Genomic DNA, 23,143 nt, shown 5'->3' with positions numbered 1-23,143 from the left:
GATACCAATACCAAAGCTAAAGTACACGGATGATGGGAGGGACAAGGCAGGAACATTAAACAGAAGGAACCACTGCCTGTAGAACCTTTCTCCCAAAAACAGCCTCCGAAAAAGCAAAAGTGTCAAATTTGTAAAATTTGGAAAAAGTATGAAGTGAAGACCAAGTTGCAGCCTTGCAAATCTGTTCAACAGAGGCCTCATTCTTAAAGGCCCAGGTGGAAGCCACAGCTCTAGTGGAATGAGCTGTAATTCTTTCCGGAGGCTGCTGTCCAGCAGTCTCATAAGCTAAGCGTATTATGCTACGAAGCCAAAAAGAGAGAGAGGTAGCCGAAGCCCTTTGACCTCTCCTCTGTCCAGAGTAAACGACAAACAGAGAAGAAGTTTGTCGAAAATCTTTAGTTGCCTGTAAGTAGAACTTCAGAGCACGGACCACGTCTAGATTATGCAAAAGACGTTCCTTCTTCGAAGAAGGATTAGGACATAAGGATGGAACAACAATCTCTTGATTGATATTCTTGTTTGAAACAACCTTAGGTAAAAACCCAGGTTAAGTACGCAGGACTACCTTGTCTGAATGAAAGATCAGATAAGGAGAATCACAATGTAAGGCAGATAACTCAGAGACTCTTCGAGCCGAGGAAATAGCCATCAAAAACAGAACTTTCCAAGATAAAAGCTTAATATCAATGGAATGAAGGGGTTCAAACGGAACACCCTGGAGAACTTTAAGAACCAAGTTTAAGCTCCACGGAGGAGCAACAGCTTTAAACACAGGCTTAATCCTAGCCAAAGCCTGACAAAAAGCCTGGACGTCTGGATTCTCTGCCAGACGCTTGTGTAAAAGAATAGACAGAGCAGAAATCTGTCCCTTTAGTGAACTAGCGGATAAGCCCTTTTCCAAACCCTCTTGTAGAAAAGACAATATCCTAGGAATCCTAACCTTACTCCATGAGTAACTCTTGGATTCACACCAATATAAATATTTACGCCATATCTTGTGGTAAATTTTTCTGGTAACAGGTTTCCGAGCCTGTATTAATGTATCAATAACCGAATCCGAAAACCCACGCTTTGATAGAATCAAGCGTTCAATTTCCAAGCAGTCAGCCTCAGAGAAATTAGGTTTGGATGGTTGAAAGGACCCTGAATTAGAAGGTCCTGCCTCAGGGGTAGAGACCATGGTGGACAGGACGACATGTCCACTAGGTCTGCATACCAGGTCCTGCGTGGCTACGCAGGCGCTATCAGAATCACTGATGATCTCTCCTGTTTGATCCTAGGAATCAGTCGAGGAAGCAACGGAAAAGGTGGAAACACATAAGCTATGTTGAAAACCCAAGGGGCTGCAAGTGCATCTACCAGCACCGCTCCCGGGTCCCTGGACCTGGATCCGTAACAAGGAAGCTTGGCGTTCTGGCGAGATGCCATGAGATCCAGATCCGGTTTGCCCCAACAAAGAATTAGTTGGGCAAATACCTCCGGGTGAAGTTCCCACTCCCCCGGATGAAAAGTCTGGCGACTTAAAAAATCCGCCTCCCAGTTCTCCACGCCTGTGATGTAGATCGCTGACAGGTGGCAAGAGTGAGACTCTGCCCAGCGAATTATCTTCGAGACTTCCAACATCGCTAGGGAACTCCTGGTTCCCCCTTGATGATTGATGTAAGCCACAGTCGTGATGTTGTCCGACTGAAATCTGATGAACCTCAGTGTTGCCAACTGAGGCCAAGCTAGAAGAGCATTGAATATTGCCCTTAATTCTAGAATGTTTATTGGGAGGAGTTTCTCCTCCTGAGTCCACGATCCCTGAGCCTTCAGGGAGTTCCAGACTGCTCCCCAGCCTAGTAGGCTGGCATCTGTTGTTACAATCGTCCAATCTGGTCTGCGAAAGGACATTCCTTTGGACAGATGAACCCGTGATAACCACCAGAGAAGAGAATCTCTGGTCTCCTGGTCCAGATTTAGCAAAGGGGACAGATCTGAGTAATCCCCGTTCCATTGACTTAGCATGCATAGTTGCAGCGGTCTGAGATGTAGGCGTGCAAATGGCACTATGTCCAATGCCGCGACCATTAAGCCGATCACTTCCATGCACTGAGCTACTGATGGGCTTGGAATGGAGTGAAGGACACGGCAAGCATTGAGAAGTTTTGATAACCTGGACTCCGTCAGGTAAATCTTCATCTCTACAGAATCTATAAGAGTCCCTAGAAAAGGGACCCTTGTGAGTGGTAACAGAGAACTCTTTTCCATGTTCACTTTCCACCCATGCGACCTCAGAAATGCTAGAACTATCTCTGTATGAGACTTTGCATTTTGAAAACTTGACGCTTGTATCAGAATGTCGTCTAGGTACGGAGCCACCGCTATGCCTCGTGGTCTTAGTACCGCCAGAAGAGAGCCCAGAACCTTTGTAAAAATTCTCGGGGCCGTAGCCAACCTGAAGGGAAGCGCTACAAACTGGTAATGCCTGTCTAGAAAGGCAAACCTTAGGTACCGATAATGATCTTTGTGAATCGGTATGTGAAGGTAGGCATCCTTTAAATCCACTGTGGTCATATATTGACCCTCTTGGATCATGGGTAGGATGGACCGAATGGTTTCCATCTTGAACGATGGAACCCTTAGGAATTTGTTTAAGATTTTTAAATCTAAGATTGGTCTGAAGGTTCCCTCTTTCTTGGGAACCACAAACAGATTTGAATAAATCCCTTGCCCCTGTTCCGTCCGCGGAACTGGGTGGATCACTCCCATCACTAAGAGGTCTTGTACACATTGTAGAAATGCCTCTTTCTTTACTAGGTTCGTTGATAACCTTGACAGATGAAACCTCCCTTGTGGAGGAGAAGTTTTGAAATCCAGAAGGTATCCCTGAGATATAATCTCCAGCGTCCAGGGATCCTGTACATCTCTTGCCCAAGCCTGGGCGAAGAGAGAGAGTCTGCCCCCCACTAGATCCGTCTTCGGAAAGGGGGCCCTGACTTCATGCTGTCTTAGGGGCGGAAGTAGGCTTTCTGGCCTGCTTGCCCTTGTTCCATGACTGGTTGCCTTTCCAACCCTGTCTGTAACGAGCAGTAGTTCCTTCCTGTTTTGGAGCGGAGGAAGTTGATGCTGCTCCTGCCTTGAAATTACGAAAGGCACGAAAATTAGACTGTTTGGCCTTCGATTTGGCCCTGTCCTGAGGAAGGGTGTGGCCCTTACCTCCAGTAATGTCAGCAATAATTTCCTTCAAGCCGGGCCCGAATAAGGTCTGCCCTTTGAAAGGAATGTTTAGTAATTTAGACTTAGAAGTTACATCTGCTGACCAGGATTTAAGCCAAAGCGCTCTGCGCGCCTGTATGGCGAATCCGGAATTTTTAGCCGTAAGTTTGGTTAAATGCACTACGGCATCCGAAACAAACGCATTAGCCAGCTTAAGGGTTCTAATCTTGCTCAGAGACTCATCCAATGGTGCTGTGCGAATCGCCTCTTCCAGAGACTCAAACCAGAATGCCGCTGCAGCAGTGACAGGCGCAATGCATGCATGTTGAATAAACATTTTCTTAAGATAACCCTCTAATTTTTTATTCATTGGATCTGAGAAAGCACAGCTATCCTCCACCGTGATAGTGGTACGCTTGGCTAAAGTAGAAACTGCTCCCTCCACCTTAGGGACCGTCTGCCATAAGTCTTGTGTGGTGGCGTCTATAGGGAACATTTTTCTAAATATCGGAGGAGGGGAAAAAGGCACACTGGGTCTATCCCACTCCTTACTAATAATCTCTGTAAGCCTCTTTGGTATAGGAAAAACGTCAGTACACACCGGCACCGCGTAGTATTTATCCAGCTTACATAATTTCTCTGGGATTGCCACCGTGTCACAGTCATTCAGAGCCGCTAACACCTCCCCTAGCAACACGCGGAGGTTCTCAAGCTTAAATTTAAAATTTGAAATTTCTGAATCCGGTCTCCCCGAATCAGAACCGTCACCCACAGAATGAAGCTCTCCGTCCTCATGTTCTGCAAATTGTGATGCAGTATCAGACATGGCTCTCGTGTCATCGGCGCGCTCTGTCCTTAACCCAGAACTGTCGCGCTTGCCTCTTAACTCTGGCATATTGTATAATACTTCTTTCATAACATTAGCCATATCATGTAAAGTGATTTGTAAGGGCCTTGATGTACTTGGCGCCTCAATCTCACGCACCTCCCGAGCGGGAGACGAAGGTACTGACACGTGAGGAGAGTTAGACGGCATAACTGCCCCCTCGTTGTCTGGTGATAATTTTTTAAGCGGTACAGATTGATTTTTCAAAGTAACATCAATACAATTGGTACACATATTTCTATTGGGCTCCACAACGGCTTTTAAACATAATGAACAAGCAGATTCCTCTGTATCAGACATGTTTAAACAGACTAGCAATGAAGCTAGCAAGCTTGGAAAATACTTTCAATAAGTTTGCAAGCAATATAAAAAACGCTGCAGCGCTTTTAAAAAACACAGTTGAGTAACAAAAAAATAATTCAGATATAGTCAACAATTCTTTAAATGTATTAATTAGCAGAGGATTGCACCCATTAGCAACCGGATGATTAACCCCTCAGTACCCAAAAAAACGGATATCAAATTAATATTAAACGTTTTTATCACAGTCTAACACACTGTCACAGGTCTGCTGTGACTGATTACCTCCCTCAAAAAACGAATTTTGAAGACCCCTGAGCTCTCTAGAGACGTCCTGGATCAAGGAGGAAGAAGCAGGAAGACTGTGCTAGAATTTTAACTGCCCAACAAGGCGCTAAAAAGAGGCCCCTCCCGCTCATTTACAACAGTGGGAGACCTGATATAACGGTTTCTATGCAGAAATATACGTTAGCCATGTGGAAAAAAATTCATGCCCAAAGGATTTATCACCAAAGTACCTCACAAAACGAATAACATGCCAGTAAACGTTTTGAAAATAAACTTCTTTAAATGTCATGCAAAGTTATTACTAAGCCTGCAACCAGTCGCTACCACTGCAGATAAGGCTTAAGCATTATTTCAGTATTAACAGTATTTTCACAGTCAAATTCTAGTCCCTAGAAAATAACTCTACTGTGCATACATTTATCAGAATGATACCAGTCACTACTACTGCATTTAAGGCTGTACTTACATCATACGGGTAACAGCAGTATTTTCTTAGTCAATTCCATTCCCAGAAAATATTGTACTGCACATACCTCATTTGCGGTGGACCCCGCATGCTATTCCCATGTTCTGAAGTTACCCCACTCCTCAGAATGTCGAGAACAGCCAGTAGATCTTAGTTATGCCTGCTAAGATCATAGAAAAAACGCAGGCGGTTTCTTCTTCCAAATACTGCCTGAGATAGAAAAAACAGCACACTCCGGTGCCATTTAAAATAACAAACTTTTGATTGAAGAATAATTAAGTAAAAACTCCAACTCCTCCCACAACCTCCTTCTTTGTTGAGGGTTGCAAGAGAATGACTGGATATGACATGTGAGGGGAGGAGCTATATAGCAGCTCTGCTTGGGTGATCCTCTTGCAACTTCCTGTTGGGGAGGAGAATATATCCCATAAGTAATGGATGACCCGTGGACTGAACACACTTAACAAGAGAAATAAAGTTTAATGTTCCTTCTTTTGTCTTCATTATTGACACTTTTAGGAGATCATTAGATCAATGCCCATCTGTAATACTCTGCCAACCACAAAATATGTGAATTAGAAGTATAATAATCTACCTTTTGGCCCAATCTTTGCAAGCAAACTATGAAGAAGCACCATAAGCTCCTCATTTGGAGGAGATTCCTTACTGGCACTTAACAGTAACTGCAGCAAGATCTGAGTCCCTCCTTTCGATACCAAGACATGTATTCTTCGTCCTCCCCCTTTATTTAAGAGAACAAGCAGACATTAGTTTGTGTCATTACACATGAAATAAGTCAATGTAACCCTATAATTATCTATATATAATAATAGCATTCATTACCAAAACATAGATTAAGAAATAAACATGAACAATATATCCAGGTTTCATCCATTTCTGTAATCGGACAAAAGTCAATGATATGCTCTCACACTGTGTAGGCAGATTAAATGTAAAGGAATTTAGCAATTAAAATATCTTAATATACCATATATGGTAACACTCAAATTGACTACAGTCTATTTTACAATTTATCAAAATAGAGTTGTTGCGTACTAGAAGACACATTATGGTTCATGCAAGTTAAATACTTTAATAAATATAATAGGTTGTTGCATGTTTTCGCATACCTGCTGACATTAGTTCATTGAGAATATTCACAATATTTAGTATTGTTTGAAGATCCCTTGTATTCTGTAACGGTATAAGAGTAATTACATAGAGTCAAAACCAGGGATAGGCACAGATAAAGGCTGTGGCGGACATTTTCCCAAGTACAGACCTTAGAGAAGGACAACAAGGTACATTTGAAAATAAAAAACAGAATTTATGTTTACCTGATAAATTACTTTCTCCAACGGTGTGTCCGGTCCACGGCGTCATCCTTACTTGTGGGATATTCTCTTCCCCAACAGGAAATGGCAAAGAGCCAGCAAAGCTGGTCACATGATCCCTCCTAGGCTCCGCCTACCCCAGTCATTCGACCGACGTTAAGGAGGAATATTTGCATAGGAGAAACCATATGATACCGTGGTGACTGTAGTTAAAGAAAAAAAAAAAAATTATCAGACCTGATTAAAAAACCAGGGCGGGCCGTGGACCGGACACACCGTTGGAGAAAGTAATTTATCAGGTAAACATAAATTCTGTTTTCTCCAACATAGGTGTGTCCGGTCCACGGCGTCATCCTTACTTGTGGGAACCAATACCAAAGCTTTAGGACACGGATGAAGGGAGGGAGCAAATCAGGTCACCTAAATGGAAGGCACCACGGCTTGCAAAACCTTTCTCCCAAAAATAGCCTCAGAAGAAGCAAAAGTATCAAACTTGTAAAATTTGGTAAAAGAGTGCAGTGAAGACCAAGTCGCTGCCCTACATATCTGATCAACAGAAGCCTCGTTCTTGAAGGCCCATGTGGAAGCCACAGCCCTAGTGGAAGGAGCTGTGATCCTTTCAGGAGGCTGCCGTCCGGTAGTCTCGTAAGCCAATCTGATGATGCTTTTAATCCAAAAAGAGAGAGAGGTAGAAGTTGCTTTTTGACCTCTCCTTTTACCAGAATAAACAACAAACAAGGAAGATGTTTGTCTAAAATCCTTTGTAGCATCTAAATAGAATTTTAGAGCGCGAACAACATCCAAATTGTGCAACAAACGTTCCTTCTTCGAAACTGGTTTCGGACACAGAGAAGGCACGACTATCTCCTGGTTAATGTTTTTGTTAGAAACAACTTTTGGAAGAAAACCAGGTTAGTACGTAAAACCACCTTATCTGCATGGAACACCAGATAAGGAGGAGAACACTGCAGAGCAGATAATTCTGAAACTCTTCTAGCAGAAGAAATTGCAACCAAAAACAAAACTTTCCAAGATAATAACTTAATATCAACGGAATGTAAGGGTTCAAACGGAACCCCCTGAAGAACTGAAAGAACTAAGTTGAGACTCCAAGGAGGAGTCAAAGGTTTGTAAACAGGCTTGATTCTAACCAGAGCCTGAACAAAGGCTTGAACATCTGGCACAGCTGCCAGCTTTTTGTGAAGTAACACAGACAAGGCAGAAATCTGTCCCATCAAGGAACTTGCAGATAATCCTTTTTCCAATCCTTCTCGAAGGAAGGATAGACTCTTAGGAATCTTAACCTTGTCCCAAGGGAATCCTTTAGATTCACACCAACAGATATATTTTTTCCAAATTTTGTGGTAAATTTTTCTAGTTACAGGCTTTCTGGCCTGAACAAGAGTATCAATAACAGAATCTGAGAACCCTCGCTTTGATAAGATCAAGCGTTCAATCTCCAAGCAGTCAGCTGGAGTGGGACCAGATTCGGATGTTCGAACGGACCTTGAACAAGAAGGTCTCGTCTCAAAGGTAGCTTCCATGGTGGAGCCGATGACATATTCACCAGATCTGCATACCAAGTCCTGCGTGGCCACGCAGGAGCTATCAAGATCACCGACGCCCTCTCCTGATTGATCCTGGCTACCAGCCTGGGGATGAGAGGAAACGGCGGGAATACATAGGCTAGTTTGAAGGTCCAAGGTGCTACTAGTGCATCTACTAGAGTCGCCTTGGGATCCCTGGATCTGGACCCGTAGCAAGGAACCTTGAAGTTCTGACGAGAGGCCATCAGATCCATGTCTGGAATGCCCCACAGTTGAGTGATTTGGGCAAAGATTTCCGGATGGAGTTCCCACTCCCCCGGATGCAATGTCTGACGACTCAGAAAATCCGCTTCCCAATTTTCCACTCCTGGGATGTGGATTGCAGACAGGTGGCAGGAGCGAGTCTCCGCCCATTGAATGATTCTGGTCACTTCTTCCATCGCCAGGGAACTCCTTGTTCCCCCCTGATGGTTGATGTACGCAACAGTCGTCATGTTGTCTGATTGAAACTGTATGAACTTGGCCCTCGCTAGCTGAGGCCAAGCCTTGAGAGCATTGAATATCGCTCTCAGTTCCAGAATATTTATCGGTAGAAGAGATTCTTCCCGAGACCAAAGACCCTGAGCTTTCAGGGATCCCCAGACCGCGCCCCAGCCCATCAGACTGGCGTCGGTCGTGACAATGACCCACTCTGGTCTGCAGGAGGTCACCCCTTGTGACAGGTTGTCCAGGGACAGCCACCAACGGAGTGAGTCTCTGGTCCTCTGATTTACTTGTATCTTCGGAGACAAGTCTGTATAGTCCCCATTCCACTGACTGAGCATACACAGTTGTAATGGTCTTAGATGAATGCGCGCAAAAGGAACTATGTCCATTGCCGCTACCATCAAACCTATCACTTCCATGCACTGCGCTATGGAAGGAAGAGGAACGGAATGAAGTATCCGACAAGAGTTTAGAAGTTTTGTTTTTCTGGTCTCTGTCAGAAAAATCCTCATTTCTAAGGAGTCTATTATTGTTCCCAAGAAGGGAACTCTTGTCGACGGAGATAGAGAACTCTTTTCCACGTTCACTTTCCATCCGTGAGATCTGAGAAAGGCCAGGACTATGTCCGTGTGAGCCTTTGCTTGAGGAAGGGACGACGCTTGAATCAGAATGTCGTCCAAGTAAGGTACTACAGCAATGCCCCTTGGTCTTAGCACCGCCAGAAGGGACCCTAGTACCTTTGAGAAAATCCTTGGAGCAGTGGCTAATCCGAAAGGAAGCGCCACGAACTGGTAATGTTTGTCCAGGAATGCGAACCTTAGGAACCGATGATGTTCCTTGTGGACAGGAATATGTAGATACGCATCCTTTAAATCCACCGTGGTCAAGAATTGACCTTCCTGGATGGAAGGATTGTTCGAATGGTTTCCATTTTGGACGATGGAACCTTGAGAAACTTGTTTAGGATCTTGAGATCTAAGATTGGTCTGAACGTTCCCTCTTTTTTGGGAACTACGAACAGATTGGAGTAGAACCCCATCCCTCGTTCTCTTAATGGAACAGGATGAATCACTTCCAGAAGATAACCTTGGGAGACTATTTCTAGCGCCCAAGGATCCAGAACATCTCTTGCCCAAGCCTGAGTGAAGAGAGAGAGTCTGCCCCCCACCAAATCCGGTCCCGGATCGGGGGCCCGCATCTCATGCTGTCTTGGGAGCAGTGGCAGGTTTCTTGGCCTGCTTTCCTTTGTTCCAGCCTTGCATAGGTCTCCAGGCTGGATTGGCTTGAGAAGTATTACCCTCCTGCTTAGAGGACGTAGCACTTGGGGCTGGTCCGTTTCTGCGAAAGGGACGAAAATTAGGTTTATTTTTGGCCTTGAAAGACCTATCCTGAGGAAGGGCGTGGCCCTTGCCCCCAGTGATATCAGAGATAATCTCTTTCAAGTCAGGGCCAAACAGTGTTTTCCCCTTGAAAGGAATGTCAAGCAATTTGTTCTTGGAAGACGCATCCGCTGACCAAGATTTTAACCAAAGCGCTCTGCGCGCCACAATAGCAAACCCAGAATTTTTCGCCGCTAACCTAGCCAATTGCAAGGTGGCGTCTAGGGTGAAAGAATTAGCCAATTTAAGAGCACAAATTCTGTCCATAATCTCCTCATAAGAAGAAGAATTACTAATAATCGCCTTTTCTAGCTCATCGAACCAGAAACACGCGGCTGTAGTGACAGGGACAATGCATGCAATTGGTTGTAGAAGGTAACCTTGCTGAACAAACATCTTTTTTAGCAAACCTTCTAATTTTTTATCCATAGGATCTTGGAAAGCACAACTATCTTCTATGGGTATAGTGGCGCGCTTGTTTAGAGTAGAAACCGCCCCCCTCGACCTTGGGGACTGTCTGCCATAAGTCCTTTCTGGGGTCGACTATAGGAAACAATTTTTTAAATATGGGGGGAGGTACGAAAGGTATACCGGGCCTGTCCCATTCTTTATTAACAATGTACGCCACCCGCTTGTTACATAGTGTTTCTGGAATGACCAGATAATCACAATCATCCAAATTGGATAACACCTCCTTAAGCAGAGCGCGGAGATGTTCCAACTTAAATTTAAAAGTAATCACATCAGGTTCAGCTTGTTGAGAAATTTTTCCTGAATCTGAAATTTCTCCCTCAGACAAAACCTCCCTGGCCCCCTCAGACTGGTGTAGGGGCCCTTCAGAAACAATATCATCAGCGTCCTCATGCTCTTCAGTATTTTCTAAAACAGAGCAGTCGCGCTTTCGCTGATAAGTGGGCATATTGGCTAAAATGTTTTTGATAGAATTATCCATTACAGCCGTTAATTGTTGCATAGTAAGGAGTATTGGCGCGCTAGATGTACTAGGGGCCTCCTGTATGGGCAAGACTGGTGTAGACGAAGGAGGGGATGATGCAGTACCATGCTTACTCCCCTCACTTGAGGAATCATCTTGGGCATCATTTTTACTAAATTTTTTATGACATAAATCACATCTATTTAAATGAGAAGGAACCTTGGCTTCCCCACAGTCAGAACACAATCTATCTGGTAGTTCAGACATGTTAAACAGGCATAAACTTGATAACAAAGCACAAAAAACGTTTTAAAATAAAACCGTTACTGTCACTTTAAATTTTAAACTGAACACACTTTATTACTGCAATTGCGAAAAAGTATGAAGGAATTGTTCAAAATTCACCAAAATTTCACCACAGTGTCTTAAAGCCTTAAAAGTATTGCACACCAAATTTGGAAGCTTTAACCCTTAAAATAACGGAACCGGAGCCGTTTTTATATTTAACCCCCTTTACAGTCCCTGGAATCTGCTTTGCTGAGACCCAACCAAGCCCAAAGGGGAATACGATACCAAATGATGCCTTCAGAAAGACTTTTCTATGTATCAGAGCTCCACACACATGCAGCTGCATGCCATGTTGTTCTCAAAAACAAGTGCGCCATACCGGCGCGAAAATGAGGCTCTGACTATGATTAGGGAAAGCCCCTATAGAATAAAGTGTCTAAAACAGTGCCTGCCGATATTATTTTACAAAAAATACCCAGATTAAATGATTCCTCAAGGCTAAATATGTGTAAATATGATCGATTTAGCCCAGAAAATGTATACAGTCTTAATAAACCCTTGTGAAGCCCTTATTTACTGTCTGAATAAAAATGGCTTACCGGATCCCATAGGGAAAATGACAGCTTCCAGCATTACATCGTCTTGTTAGAATGTGTCATACCTCAAGCAGCAAAAGACTGCTCACTGTTCCCCCAACTGAAGTTAATTCCTCTCAACAGTCCTGTGTGGAACAGCCATGGATTTTAGTAACGGTTGCTAAAATCATTTTCCTCATACAAACAGAAATCTTCATCTCTTTTCTGTTTCAGAGTAAATAGTACATACCAGCACTATTTTAAAATAACAAACTCTTGATTGAATAATAAAAACTACAGTTAAACACTAAAAAACTCTAAGCCATCTCCGTGGAGATGTTGCCTGTACAACGGCAAAGAGAATGACTGGGGTAGGCGGAGCCTAGGAGGGATCATGTGACCAGCTTTGCTGGCTCTTTGCCATTTCCTGTTGGGGAAGAGAATATCCCACAAGTAAGGATGACGCCGTGGACCGGACACACCTATGTTGGAGAAACATTATTTTATAGTGCTTGGTGTTAATATACTGATGCAGATACCACTGATTCTATAACCAGCCCTCCTCTGGCTATACCCATGAGCCAGTGTCACTACTGTGTCATTATATAGCGCTGGGCATTATTAAACTGATGCAGATAACACTGATTCTATAACCAGCCCTCCTCTGGCTATACCCATGTGCCAGTGTCACTACTGTGTCATTATATAGTGCTTGGTGTTATTATATTGATGCAGATACCACTGATCCTATAACCAGCCCTCCTCTGACTATACCAATGAGCCAGTGTCACTACTGTGTCATTATAAAGTGCTTGGTGTTATTATACTGATGCAGATAACACTGATCCTATAACCAGCCCTCCTCTGGCTATACCCATGAGCCAGTGTCACTACTGTGTCATTATATAGCGCTGGGTATTATTAAACTGATGCAGATAACACTGATTCTATAACCAGCCCTCCTCTGGCTATACCCATGTGCCAGTGTCACTACTGTGTCATTATATAGTGCTTGGTGTTATTATATTGATGCAGATACCACTGATCCTATAACCAGCCCTCCTCTGGCTATACCCATGAGCCAGTGTCACTACTGTGTCATTATATAGTGTGGGGTTTTATTATATTGATGCAGATACCACTGATCCTATAACCAGCCCTCCTCTGGCTATACCCATGAACCAGTGTCACTATTGTGTCATTATATAGCGCTGGGTGTTATTATACTGATGCAGATATCACTGACCCTATAACCAGCCCTTGTCTGGCTAAACGCATGTGCCAGTATCACTACTGTGTCTTTGTATAGAGCTGGGTGTTATTATACAGATGCAGATACACATCCAGAATTTCACTCAGGCTTTATTTATTCCATAAATTATCACCCAATATTGCAAGCAGTCTCTTGACACGCCACTAACTTTATTCACACTATTATTTTTTTTTATTCCTATTATTTAATCAGAAAGAAAAGATATACTAAAGTTGTGGCAGACACTGTGTACGGACACCTGCCTATCCCTGGTCAATACAGCACTACAGACTTGCGCTTACAATAGAATGTACAGTGTTAAAAGGCCTTTATAATGAAAAAAATTAATTAGAGCATGTCATTTTTCACTATAATGGTCTTATTTAAAGGGACCTCATAAAGGGCAATATTACAAGTGGAGCGCAAAATATAGCTTATTTGTGCTCCACTTAGTAATTCCAGCGCACGCAAATGTGTGCTGGTATTACAAGTTAGGTGCAATGCGACCTCAACCTCGCGTTCGAATTGCACAGAAGCTTTGCACTCATGAGCGCGCTTCTATAGACTCCAATGGAAGCCTCGTTCTCATGCCGTCAGTCACGGCACAGAACCTAAGTGCAGCGAAGGGGGTAAGTCGTGCAGCTATGGGCAGCAATTTTAAAAAAATATGTATATGCTTGTATACATATATATTTATATGTGTTTATATATACATATTAACACATAAATATATATGTACACTGTTGCCCATAGACCACAATGTAAAGGCACTTTTTAGTGCCGTTTTTTTTAACATCCCACACCTGCCAACTTTATCCCCTAAAAACTGTTTTGTTCAGTTTGTTTTTATTTTTTTTTGCTTACTTTAACTTATTGATTAATTGTAGAAAAACGACAAGTGTCAAATGTATAGCAGATTTGCTGATAATGTAATATTTGTTGCTTTTTTAGCGTTGGTAACATGTCTACTTCACAGAGTTTTAAATAAAACCTTTACAATTTGGACAACAAAAGTCACTCCCTGTATTAACACAGTGGTGCCTGCCCTACAGTACAAATCAAGAATGCTTCAGAAACATCTAAATGATTTAAATATGAGCTAAACAGTATTAAAGGGATATTCTAGTGCAAAAATGACATGCTCTTGTTCATATAGGGGTTAAATACATAGGTAAAATCCCGCTCAATGTCACAAATCATGCCGCTGCTGAGATGGGCATAGTCAGTGTTATGTGACTGCCAATGCTAAATAGCTCACCGGTTGTTACCAGCTCAAGTCCAGTCGTTCTTTGCAGCTCCCAACTATGGGCTCGTTTCCATTGAGCCGTAATTACGTTTGCGTGTGCTCGCAAAATGATAAATATGCTGTCGGAAGCAATTTCGTTAATCGACTTCTTCCAATGGTCCGTTATACCTCAATTTCGGCAACCGGACTCCAGCTGCCGAAAACATTTTCGCGGCCCATAGAAAGTATTAGAAGCCGTTAATCGATAAACTATACCAGGTTTCCAATGAAAGCGCAAACCGTTAATACACTGTCGGAGGCTGTCGATACATTAACAAAAATTACACCCAGCTCAACTAGGTGTAAAAGAGGAAAAAGTAGCTTTTTGATGCCTAGTTCCCATTGAAATCTAACCCGCCTCCCAAAAATAAACCCCACACGTCAAAACCCCTATATCCGCCATCCTCCCACATCGCAACTAAGAATAAAAAAATGTATTAGCCTCTAAAACGCCCCCCCCCCCACAACGCAATCTGCCTATTTAAACTATTAACCCCTAATCTGCCAACCCCCACACTGCAAAGTACCTGAATACATGTATTAATCCATAATCCGCCAACCCCTATATCGCAAAGTATCTAATAAAGTTATTAACCCATAAACCGCCATCCCCCCACAACGCAAAGTATCTAATTACACTATTTACCCCTAATCCACTATTCCCCAACAACGCAAAGTATTAATCTAATCACTAAGCTAACACCCCGTAAATTTACCCCAATTACATAAAATAAAACAAAATACTATTTTACTAATAAATTAATTAAAAATACCAAAATAAAAAAATCCTAATTTAAAATTAAAATAAAAAATCCTAACAATACATAAAAAATAAAACCTAAGATTAAATTTAAATACAAAATCTAAGATTACATAAAATAAAAAAATCTAAGATTACATAAAAAAAAAAAATGAAATCATCGAAAATAAATTTTAAATAAATAAATAAAATTACCCCTATAAAAACAAAAAGTATCAATAGCCCTAAGCCTTAAAAGGGCCTTTTGTAGGGCATTGTCTTGAAGCAATCAGCTCTTTTACCTAAAAAAAACTACTAAAAATTAACCACTAACAGTAAAAAACCCCACCCACCCAACCGCCAAAAATAAAAAAGACCTAACTCTATAAAAATCTAATCTACCCATTGCCCCAAAAAATGTACTCACTATTAATGAAGTTTGGACATCCATCTTCTTCCAGGCGGAGCAAAGTCTTCATTCAGGCAGCGAAGATCTTCTTCCAGGGCGGCACCATCTTCCATCTTCATCCTGGAGGTGTGGAGCGGTCTTCCGATGCGTGAAACAGTCTTCGGCAGCAGTACGGTCATCCGACGTGGAGGCTCCTCTTCATGCGATCGTCCACTGCACACTGAAGACTGAATGCAAGGTACTCATTTTATATTCTGGTACCTTGCATTCCTATTGGCTGAAAATGTTAAATCAGCCAATAGAATGAGAGCTATTTTATAGAGTTAGGTCTTTTTTATTTTAGGGGGTTGGATGGGTGGGGGGTTTTACTGTTAGGGGTTAATTTATAGTTTTTTTTAGGTAAAAGAGCTGATTGCTTCACGGCAATGCCCAACAAAAGGCCCTTTTCTTTCATGTAATTGGCAAGAGTCCATGAGCTAGTGACGTATGGTATATACAATCCTACCAGGAGGGGCAAAGTTTTCCAAACCTCAAAATACCTATAAATACACCCTCTCCACACCCACAATTCAGTTTGTGCTTGATTTTCTTCTGTGATATGCGCTTCTCAGCATTTTGAAGCCCGATTCCTCTCAGAGTACAGTGAATGTCAGAGGGATGTGAAGGGAGTATCACCTATTGAATTCTATGGTTTTCCTTATGGGAAATCTTTTCATAGGTTCTCTGTTATCGGTCGTAGAGATTTATCTCCTACCTCCCATTTCAGATCTACAATATACACTCATATTCCATTACCTCTACTGATAACTGTTTCAGTACTAGTTTGGCTATCTGCTATATGTGGATGGGTGTCTTTCGGTAAGTATGTTTTCATTACTTAAGACACTCTCAGCTATGGTTTGGCACTTTATGTATTAATGTAAAGTTCTAAATATATGTATTTTATTTATATTTGCAATGAGTCAGGTTTACGTATATTTCCTTTGCAGACTTTCAGTTTCAAATTGGGAAAACATATGAAGCAATTTTTTCTTACCAGGGGTATAGTCTTTTCTTCAAAATTGACTGTTTTCATTCATTTTCGCAGACAAAATTAGGCTTGCGAGGTCGCAAAATGCTGATATTTATTGCGTCATTTTTGGCATGAGGTACGTTCGGTGACGCAAATTCGTCATTTCCAGCGTCTTAGTTGATGCCAGGTCTTCTTGCACAAGGTTGCGTCTGCCATGAAGCGAGTTGCTTCATTTCCAGATGTTAGTGCCAAAAAAATTAATTTTGTGTTGCGTGTCATACTTGACTCCAAAAAATGTAATTATTTAAACCCCACTTCCGATATGCCTCTTGCCTTTTTCTGTGCTCAGAGGGCTATGCTGTTTGCATTTTTTTCCATTCTTGAAACTGCCATGTAAGGAAATTGATAATTTTGCTTTATATGTTGTTTTTTTTCTCTTACATTTGCAAGATGTCTCAATCTGATCCTGTCTCAGAAACCACTGTTGGATCCCTGCTGCCTGATAACAGTTCTACCAAAGATAAGTTGTATCCTTTGCCAGCAGTCAGATTGGAGTTTTGGGAAAAAATCCCCAAAGTTGATGGGGCTATTTCTACTCTTGCCAAACGTACTACTATCCCTATGGAAGATAGTACTTCCTTTAAGGATCCTTTAGATAGGAAACTTGAATCTTATCTAAGGAAAGCTTATTTATATTCTAGCAATCTTCTCAGGCCTGCCATTTCTATGGCTGATGTTGCAGCTGCATCAATTTTCTGGTTGGAAAGCTTAGCGCAACAGGAAACCGATCCTGATTTGTCTAGCATTATTCGCTTGCTTCAACATGCTAATGATTTTATCTGTGATGCTATTTTTGATATAATCAAAATTGATGTTAAATCTATGTCTTTAGCTATTTTAGCTAGAAGAGCTTTGTGGCTCAAGTATTGGAATGCTGACATGGTATTTAAGTCTAGATTACTATCTCTTTCTTTCCAAGGTAACAATTTATTTGGTTCTCAGTTGAATTCAATTATTTCAACTGTCACTGGGGGGAAGGGAGTTTATTTACCTCAGGATAAAAGATCTAAGGGTAAATCTAAAGCTTTTAATCGTTTTCGTTCCTTTCGACAGAATAAGGAACAGAAACCAAATCCTTCCCCCAAAGAATCTGATTCCAATTGGAAAGCTTCTTCAAGTTGGAATAAATCTAAGCCTTTTAAGAAACCAAAGCCAGCCCCCAAGTCTGCCAGGATGGTGCGGCCTTCATTCCAGCTTAGCTGGTGGGGGGCAGATTAAAATTTTTCCAAAATATTTGGGCAGATTCTGTACAAAATCATTGGATTCAGAGTATTGTCTCTCAAGGGTATCGAACAGGATTTAGAGTAAGACCTCCTGTGAGAAGATTTTTTCTCTCACTCGTTCCAGCAAATCCGGTGAAGGATCAGGCTTTTCTGAAGTGTGTTTCAGATCTAGAGCTTTCAGGGGTAATCATACCAGTTCCATTTCAGGAACAGGGTCTGGAGTTTTATTCATATCTATTCATTGTCCCAAAGAAAGAAAATTAATTCAGGCCAGTTCTGGATCTGAAAATTTTGAATCGTTTTTTAAGAGTGCCAACTTTCAAAATGGTGACTATAAGGACTATTCTGCCTTTTGTTCAGCAAAGTCATTATATGTCCTAGATAGACTTACAGGATGCATATCTTCATATTCCGATTCATACAGATCACTTTCGGTTTCTGAGATTATCTTTTCTAGACAAGCATTACCAATTTGTCACTCTTCCATTTGGCCTGGCAACAGCTCCAAGAATTTTTTCAAGGGTTCTCGGTGCCCTACTCTCTGTAATCAGAGAACAGGGTATTGTAGTGTTTCCTTATTTGGACGATATCTTGGTACTAGCTCAGTCTTTACAATCTGTGAATCTCACACAAATCAACTATTGTTGTTTCTTCAAAAGACATGGTTGGAGGATCAATTTACCAAAAAGTTATTTGATTCCTCAGACAAGGTTTCTCTTTAGGTTTCCAGATAGATTCAGTGTCCATGACACTGTCTCTAACAGACAAGAGACAAATAAAATTGGTTTCAGCTTGTCGGAACCTTCAGTCTCAATCATTCCCTTCAGTGGCTATGTGCCTGGAAGTTTTAGGTCTCATGACTGCATCATCGGACGCGATCACCTATGCTCATTTTCATATGAGACCTCTCCAGCTTTGGATGCTGAAACAATGGATGGGATTATACAAAGATATCACAGTTAATATCCTTAAATCCCAATGTTCGACTCTCTCTAACTTGGTGGTTATACCACCATCGTATAAGTTCAAGGGGTCTCTTTTGTTCGTCCAACCTGGATTGTAATCACAACAGATGCAAGTCTTTCAGGTTGGGGAGCTGTCTGGGGATCTCTGACAGCACAAGGGGTTTGGAAACCTCAAGAGGCGAGGTTACCAATCAATATTTTAGAACTCCATGCTATTTTCAGGGCTCTTCAGGTTTGGCTTCTGTTAAAGAGAAAACCATTCATTTGTTTTCAGACAGACAATATCACAACTTTGGCATATGTCAATCATCAAGTTGGGACTCACAGTCCCCTAGCTATGAAAGTAGTATCTCGGATACTTTCTTGGGCGGAATCCAGCTCTTGTCTGATTTCTGAAGGTACATATCCCAGGTGTAGACAATTGGGAAGCAGATTATCTCAGCCGTCTAACTTTACATCCGGGGGAGTGGTCTCTCCATCCAGATGTGTTTTTTCAGATTGTTCAGATGGGGGGTCTTCCAGAAATAGATCTGATGGCTTCCCATCTAAACAAGAAACTTCCCAGGTACTTGGCCAGGTCCAGGGATCCTCAGGCGGAGTCGCTGGATCCGTTAGCAGTTCCTTGGTTTTACCAACCTGCTTATATCTTCCCACCTCTAGTTCTTCTTCCAAGAGTGATCCCCAAGATCATCATGGAACAATCGTTTGTGTTTCTAGTAGCACCAGCATGGCCTCACAGGTTCTGGTATGTGGATCTTGTCCGGATGTCCAGTTGCCAACCTTGGCCACTTCCTTTAAGACCAGACCTTCTGTCTCAAGGACCACTTTTCCATCAGGATCTCAAATTGTTAAATTTGAAGGTATGGAAATTGAATGCTTAGTGCTTAGTCAAAGAGGTTTCTCTGACTCAGTGATTAATACTATTTTACAGGCTCGTAAATCTGTTTCTAGGAAGATTTATTATCGAGTTTGGAAGACTTATATTTCATGGTGTTCGTCTTATAAATTCTCCTGGCATTCTTTTAAAATTCCTAGAATTTTACAGTTCCTTCAGGATGGTTTGGATCAAGGTTTGTCTGCAAGTTCATTGAAGGGACAAATCTCTGCTCTTTCTGTTTTATTTCACAGAAAGATTGCTAAGCTTCTTGATATTCACTGTTTTGTGCAGGCTTTGATCCATCATTAAATCAATCTCTCCTTAATTTGGTTTTAAAGGCTTTACAGGCTCCTCCTTTTTAGCTTATGCATTCTTTGGATATTAAACTACTTTCTTGGAAAGTGTTGTTCCTTTTGGCTATCTCTTCTGCTAGAAGAGATTCCAAATTATTTGCTCTTTCTTGTGAGTCTCCTTTTCTGATTTTCCATCAGGATAAGGCAGTTTTGTGGACGTCATTTAAATTTTTACTTAAAGTTGTGAATTCTAACAACATTAATAGGGAAATTGTTGTTCCCTCTTCGTGTCCTAATCCTAAGAATACTTTTCAGAGATCCTTACATTCTCTTGATGTTGTAAGAGCTTTGAAATATTATGTTGAAGGTACTAAAGATTTCACGAAGACTTCTAGTCTATTTGTTGTCTTTTCTGGTTCTAGAAAAGGTCAGAAAGCTTCTGCCATTCCCTTGGCATCCTGGTTAAAGCTTTTGATTCATCAAGCTTATTTGGAGTAGGGTCAGGCCCCGCCTGAGAGAATCACAGCTCATTCTACTAGATCAGTTTCCACTTCGTGGGCTTTTATGAATGAAGCTTCAGTTGATTAGATTTGCAAAGCAGCAACTTGGTCTTCTTTGCATATATTTACTAAATTCTACCGTTTTGATGTATTTGCCTCTTCGGAAGCAGTTTTTGTTAGAAAGGTTCTTCAGGCAGCTGTTTCAGTTTGATTCCTCTGCTTATGTTTTAAGTTTTTTCTTTTCAATTATGAAAAACTTATTTTTTGGGATGTGGATTTAATTTTTTCAGCGGAAAATGGCTGTTTTTATTTTTATCCCTCCCTCTCTAGTGACTCTTCTGTGGAGTTCCACATCTTGGGTATTAATATCCCATACGTCACTAGCTCATGGACTCTTGCCAATTCCATGAAAGAAAACATAATTTATGTAAGAACTTACCTGATAAATTCATTTCTTTCATATTGACAAGAGTCCATGAGACCCACCCTTTTTATGGTGGTTATGTTTATTTGTATAAAGCACAATTATATTTCCAGTTCCTTTTTTTGATGCTTTTTACACCTTTTTCTATCACCCCACTACTTGGCTATTCATTAAACTGAATTGTGGGTGTGGTGAGGGGTGTATTTATAGGCATTTTGAGGTTCAAGAAACTTTGCCCCTCCTGGTAGGATTGTATATCCCATACGTCACTAGCTCATGGACTCTTGCCAATATGTAAGAAATTAATTTATCAGGTAAGTTCTTACATAAATTATATTTTAAGGGCTATTGGTAGTTTAGTCTTAGATTAGGGGGGTGTTTTTATTTTGGGGTGGCTTTTTTGTTTTTATAGGAGTATTATATGAGGTTTAAATGTTTTGATTTTGGCTAATTTCGTTTATTTTTTATGTAATCTTAAATTTTTTTAGTTTTGTAATCTTGGATTTTTTATTTGATGTAATTTTAGATTTTGTATTTAAATTTAATCTTAGGTTTTATTTTTTATGTAATCATTTTTATTTTGGCATTTTTAATTTATTCATTAGTAAAATATTATTTTATATTTTATGTAATTGGGGTTAATTTAGGGGGCGTTAGTTTAGGGGGCTTAGTGATTAGATTAATACTTTGCGTTGTGGGGGGTTGGTGGTTTAGGGGTTAATAGGTTAAATAGGTACTTTGCATTGTGGGGGGTTGGCGGTTTGGGGGTTAATAGGTTAAATAGGTACTTTGCGTTGTGGGGGGATGGCGGATTAGTGGTTAATAGTGTAATTAGATACTTTGCGTTGTGGGTGGGTGGTGGATTATGGGTTAATAACTTTATTAGATACTTTGCGATATGGGGTTGGCGGATTAGGGATTAATACATTTATTAGGTACTTCGCGATATGGGTGTTGGCGGATTAGGGGTTAATACATTTATTAGTTATTGCGGTGAGGGATGGCGGTCGAGAGGTACATATTGCACATGGTGTTTGCTTTTAAGGAGAAACGGTGCTCATATACTCAGCTCAAGGCTTGCTGTGCCTGCCTATGTGTAGCGAGGTGACAATGGAGTAGAAGTCCTTGCGCTGAAAATATGATACCCACTTGGGACTCCAGTTCTATTTATGTTAGTTTATGGTGGTCATAACAACGAGCAACGGGTAAAATATACACGCTGCACTTGTATGCGGCGCCATATATGTGATCGACTCCCATAGTGTAAGGACTGGTTATCATAGTTACTAATTCATTCTCAAAAAATCCGGCGTCAGATGGAAGCGTTAACACAACACTAACTTACACCTACACGAAAAGAGCGACTGCAAGCAATTCACAAAATATTTCAATAGAAACCTGGTACTTCAGTAGCTTACGGCTCCTTTTTTAACGTCTCAATGGAAACGAGCCCTATGTATTTAATGCTTTACAGGGGATAAACACATAGTTTAACACAAAGAGTTTGAGGGTTGAAAGGGCAAATATTGCATACAGAGAAAAGAATTAGAGCATGTGTTTTTTACACTAAAATATCCCTTCAATAAGATAACAAGATAAGCATTTTAAACATAAATACTTTGTAAACATCAGAAAAGTGATAGCTGCTCGTTTCAATTCTGATAGATTTTACATATAAACTAAAACAGTACAGGAACACAGGAATTATAGAATTACGCAGACTCTTTCTCTTACCTCTAATGTGAAGAGAATGACTTCTATACCAGTGGAGCCTTTTGCAGTCATCTCTTTTCTTGTCTTTTCTGAAAAAAAGATATAAAACCTGATTCACATTTAGCAATAAAACATTCATACTTGGCAAAAAATCAATGGCATTACACTATGGGCTCCATTTATCAAGTTGTGAATGCAGAATTACCCACAAATTAAATAGCACATACTCTAAATTTCAAATTATCAGTAGATTTTTGTCTAAATTTTTTTAAAGATTGCTTCAAATTCCCAACCCACTGTTTCATGTGAGAGCCATCAGACAAAAACACTGACTGATATACTGGGAATATAAAAAGTTTACACACCCTTATAAATTGCAGGTTTTTGAAATGTAAAGACAATAATAAGAAAAATGTAAATCCAGAAGGGAAAAATTGTTAATTAGTAATATTTTAAATAATAAAAAAGCAACACCCTGATAATTGGGGCTCTAGCTGTGTTTACAGTTAACCAATCACATTCTAAACCATGCCTATAGGTAAATAGCATACAACTGCCATCAATGAAAGTGATTCCTTTCTGATTAAACCCAGATATAAGTCAGCCATTGCTTAAATGTTTGGGGTTGAATCCTACTGGAAGAGCCATGGTCCGCAAAGAGTTGTCAAAGAAACTTCAAGAGCTACTTGTTGAAAAGTACCAATCATGAG

General features: G+C 40.9%; 1 protein-coding gene across 3 annotated transcripts in view; it reads right to left on the bottom strand.

Annotated features, from left to right (window-relative positions):
• AGTPBP1 (ATP/GTP binding carboxypeptidase 1) overlaps nucleotides 1-23,143 on the bottom strand; it is a 362,468-nt gene that overhangs the window by 150,910 nt on the left and 188,415 nt on the right. For 2 of the 3 annotated variants that reach the window (XM_053702434.1, XM_053702437.1), the window contains 3 exons: nucleotides 22,455-22,522; nucleotides 6,269-6,332; nucleotides 5,734-5,880 (listed from right to left, as the gene is read on the bottom strand). In XM_053702434.1, the coding sequence (XP_053558409.1) occupies nucleotides 5,734-5,880; nucleotides 6,269-6,332; nucleotides 22,455-22,522 (279 nt within the window). The remainder of the gene's footprint in view (nucleotides 1-5,733; nucleotides 5,881-6,268; nucleotides 6,333-22,454; nucleotides 22,523-23,143) is intronic. The other variant, XM_053702435.1, reaches the window with a different exon arrangement.

The sequence above is a fragment of the Bombina bombina genome, chromosome 2 (genome assembly GCF_027579735.1).
Source record: "Bombina bombina isolate aBomBom1 chromosome 2, aBomBom1.pri, whole genome shotgun sequence".
Classification (NCBI taxonomy): domain Eukaryota; kingdom Metazoa; phylum Chordata; class Amphibia; order Anura; family Bombinatoridae; genus Bombina; species Bombina bombina.
This window is presented reverse-complemented; position numbering and strand designations above follow the sequence as displayed.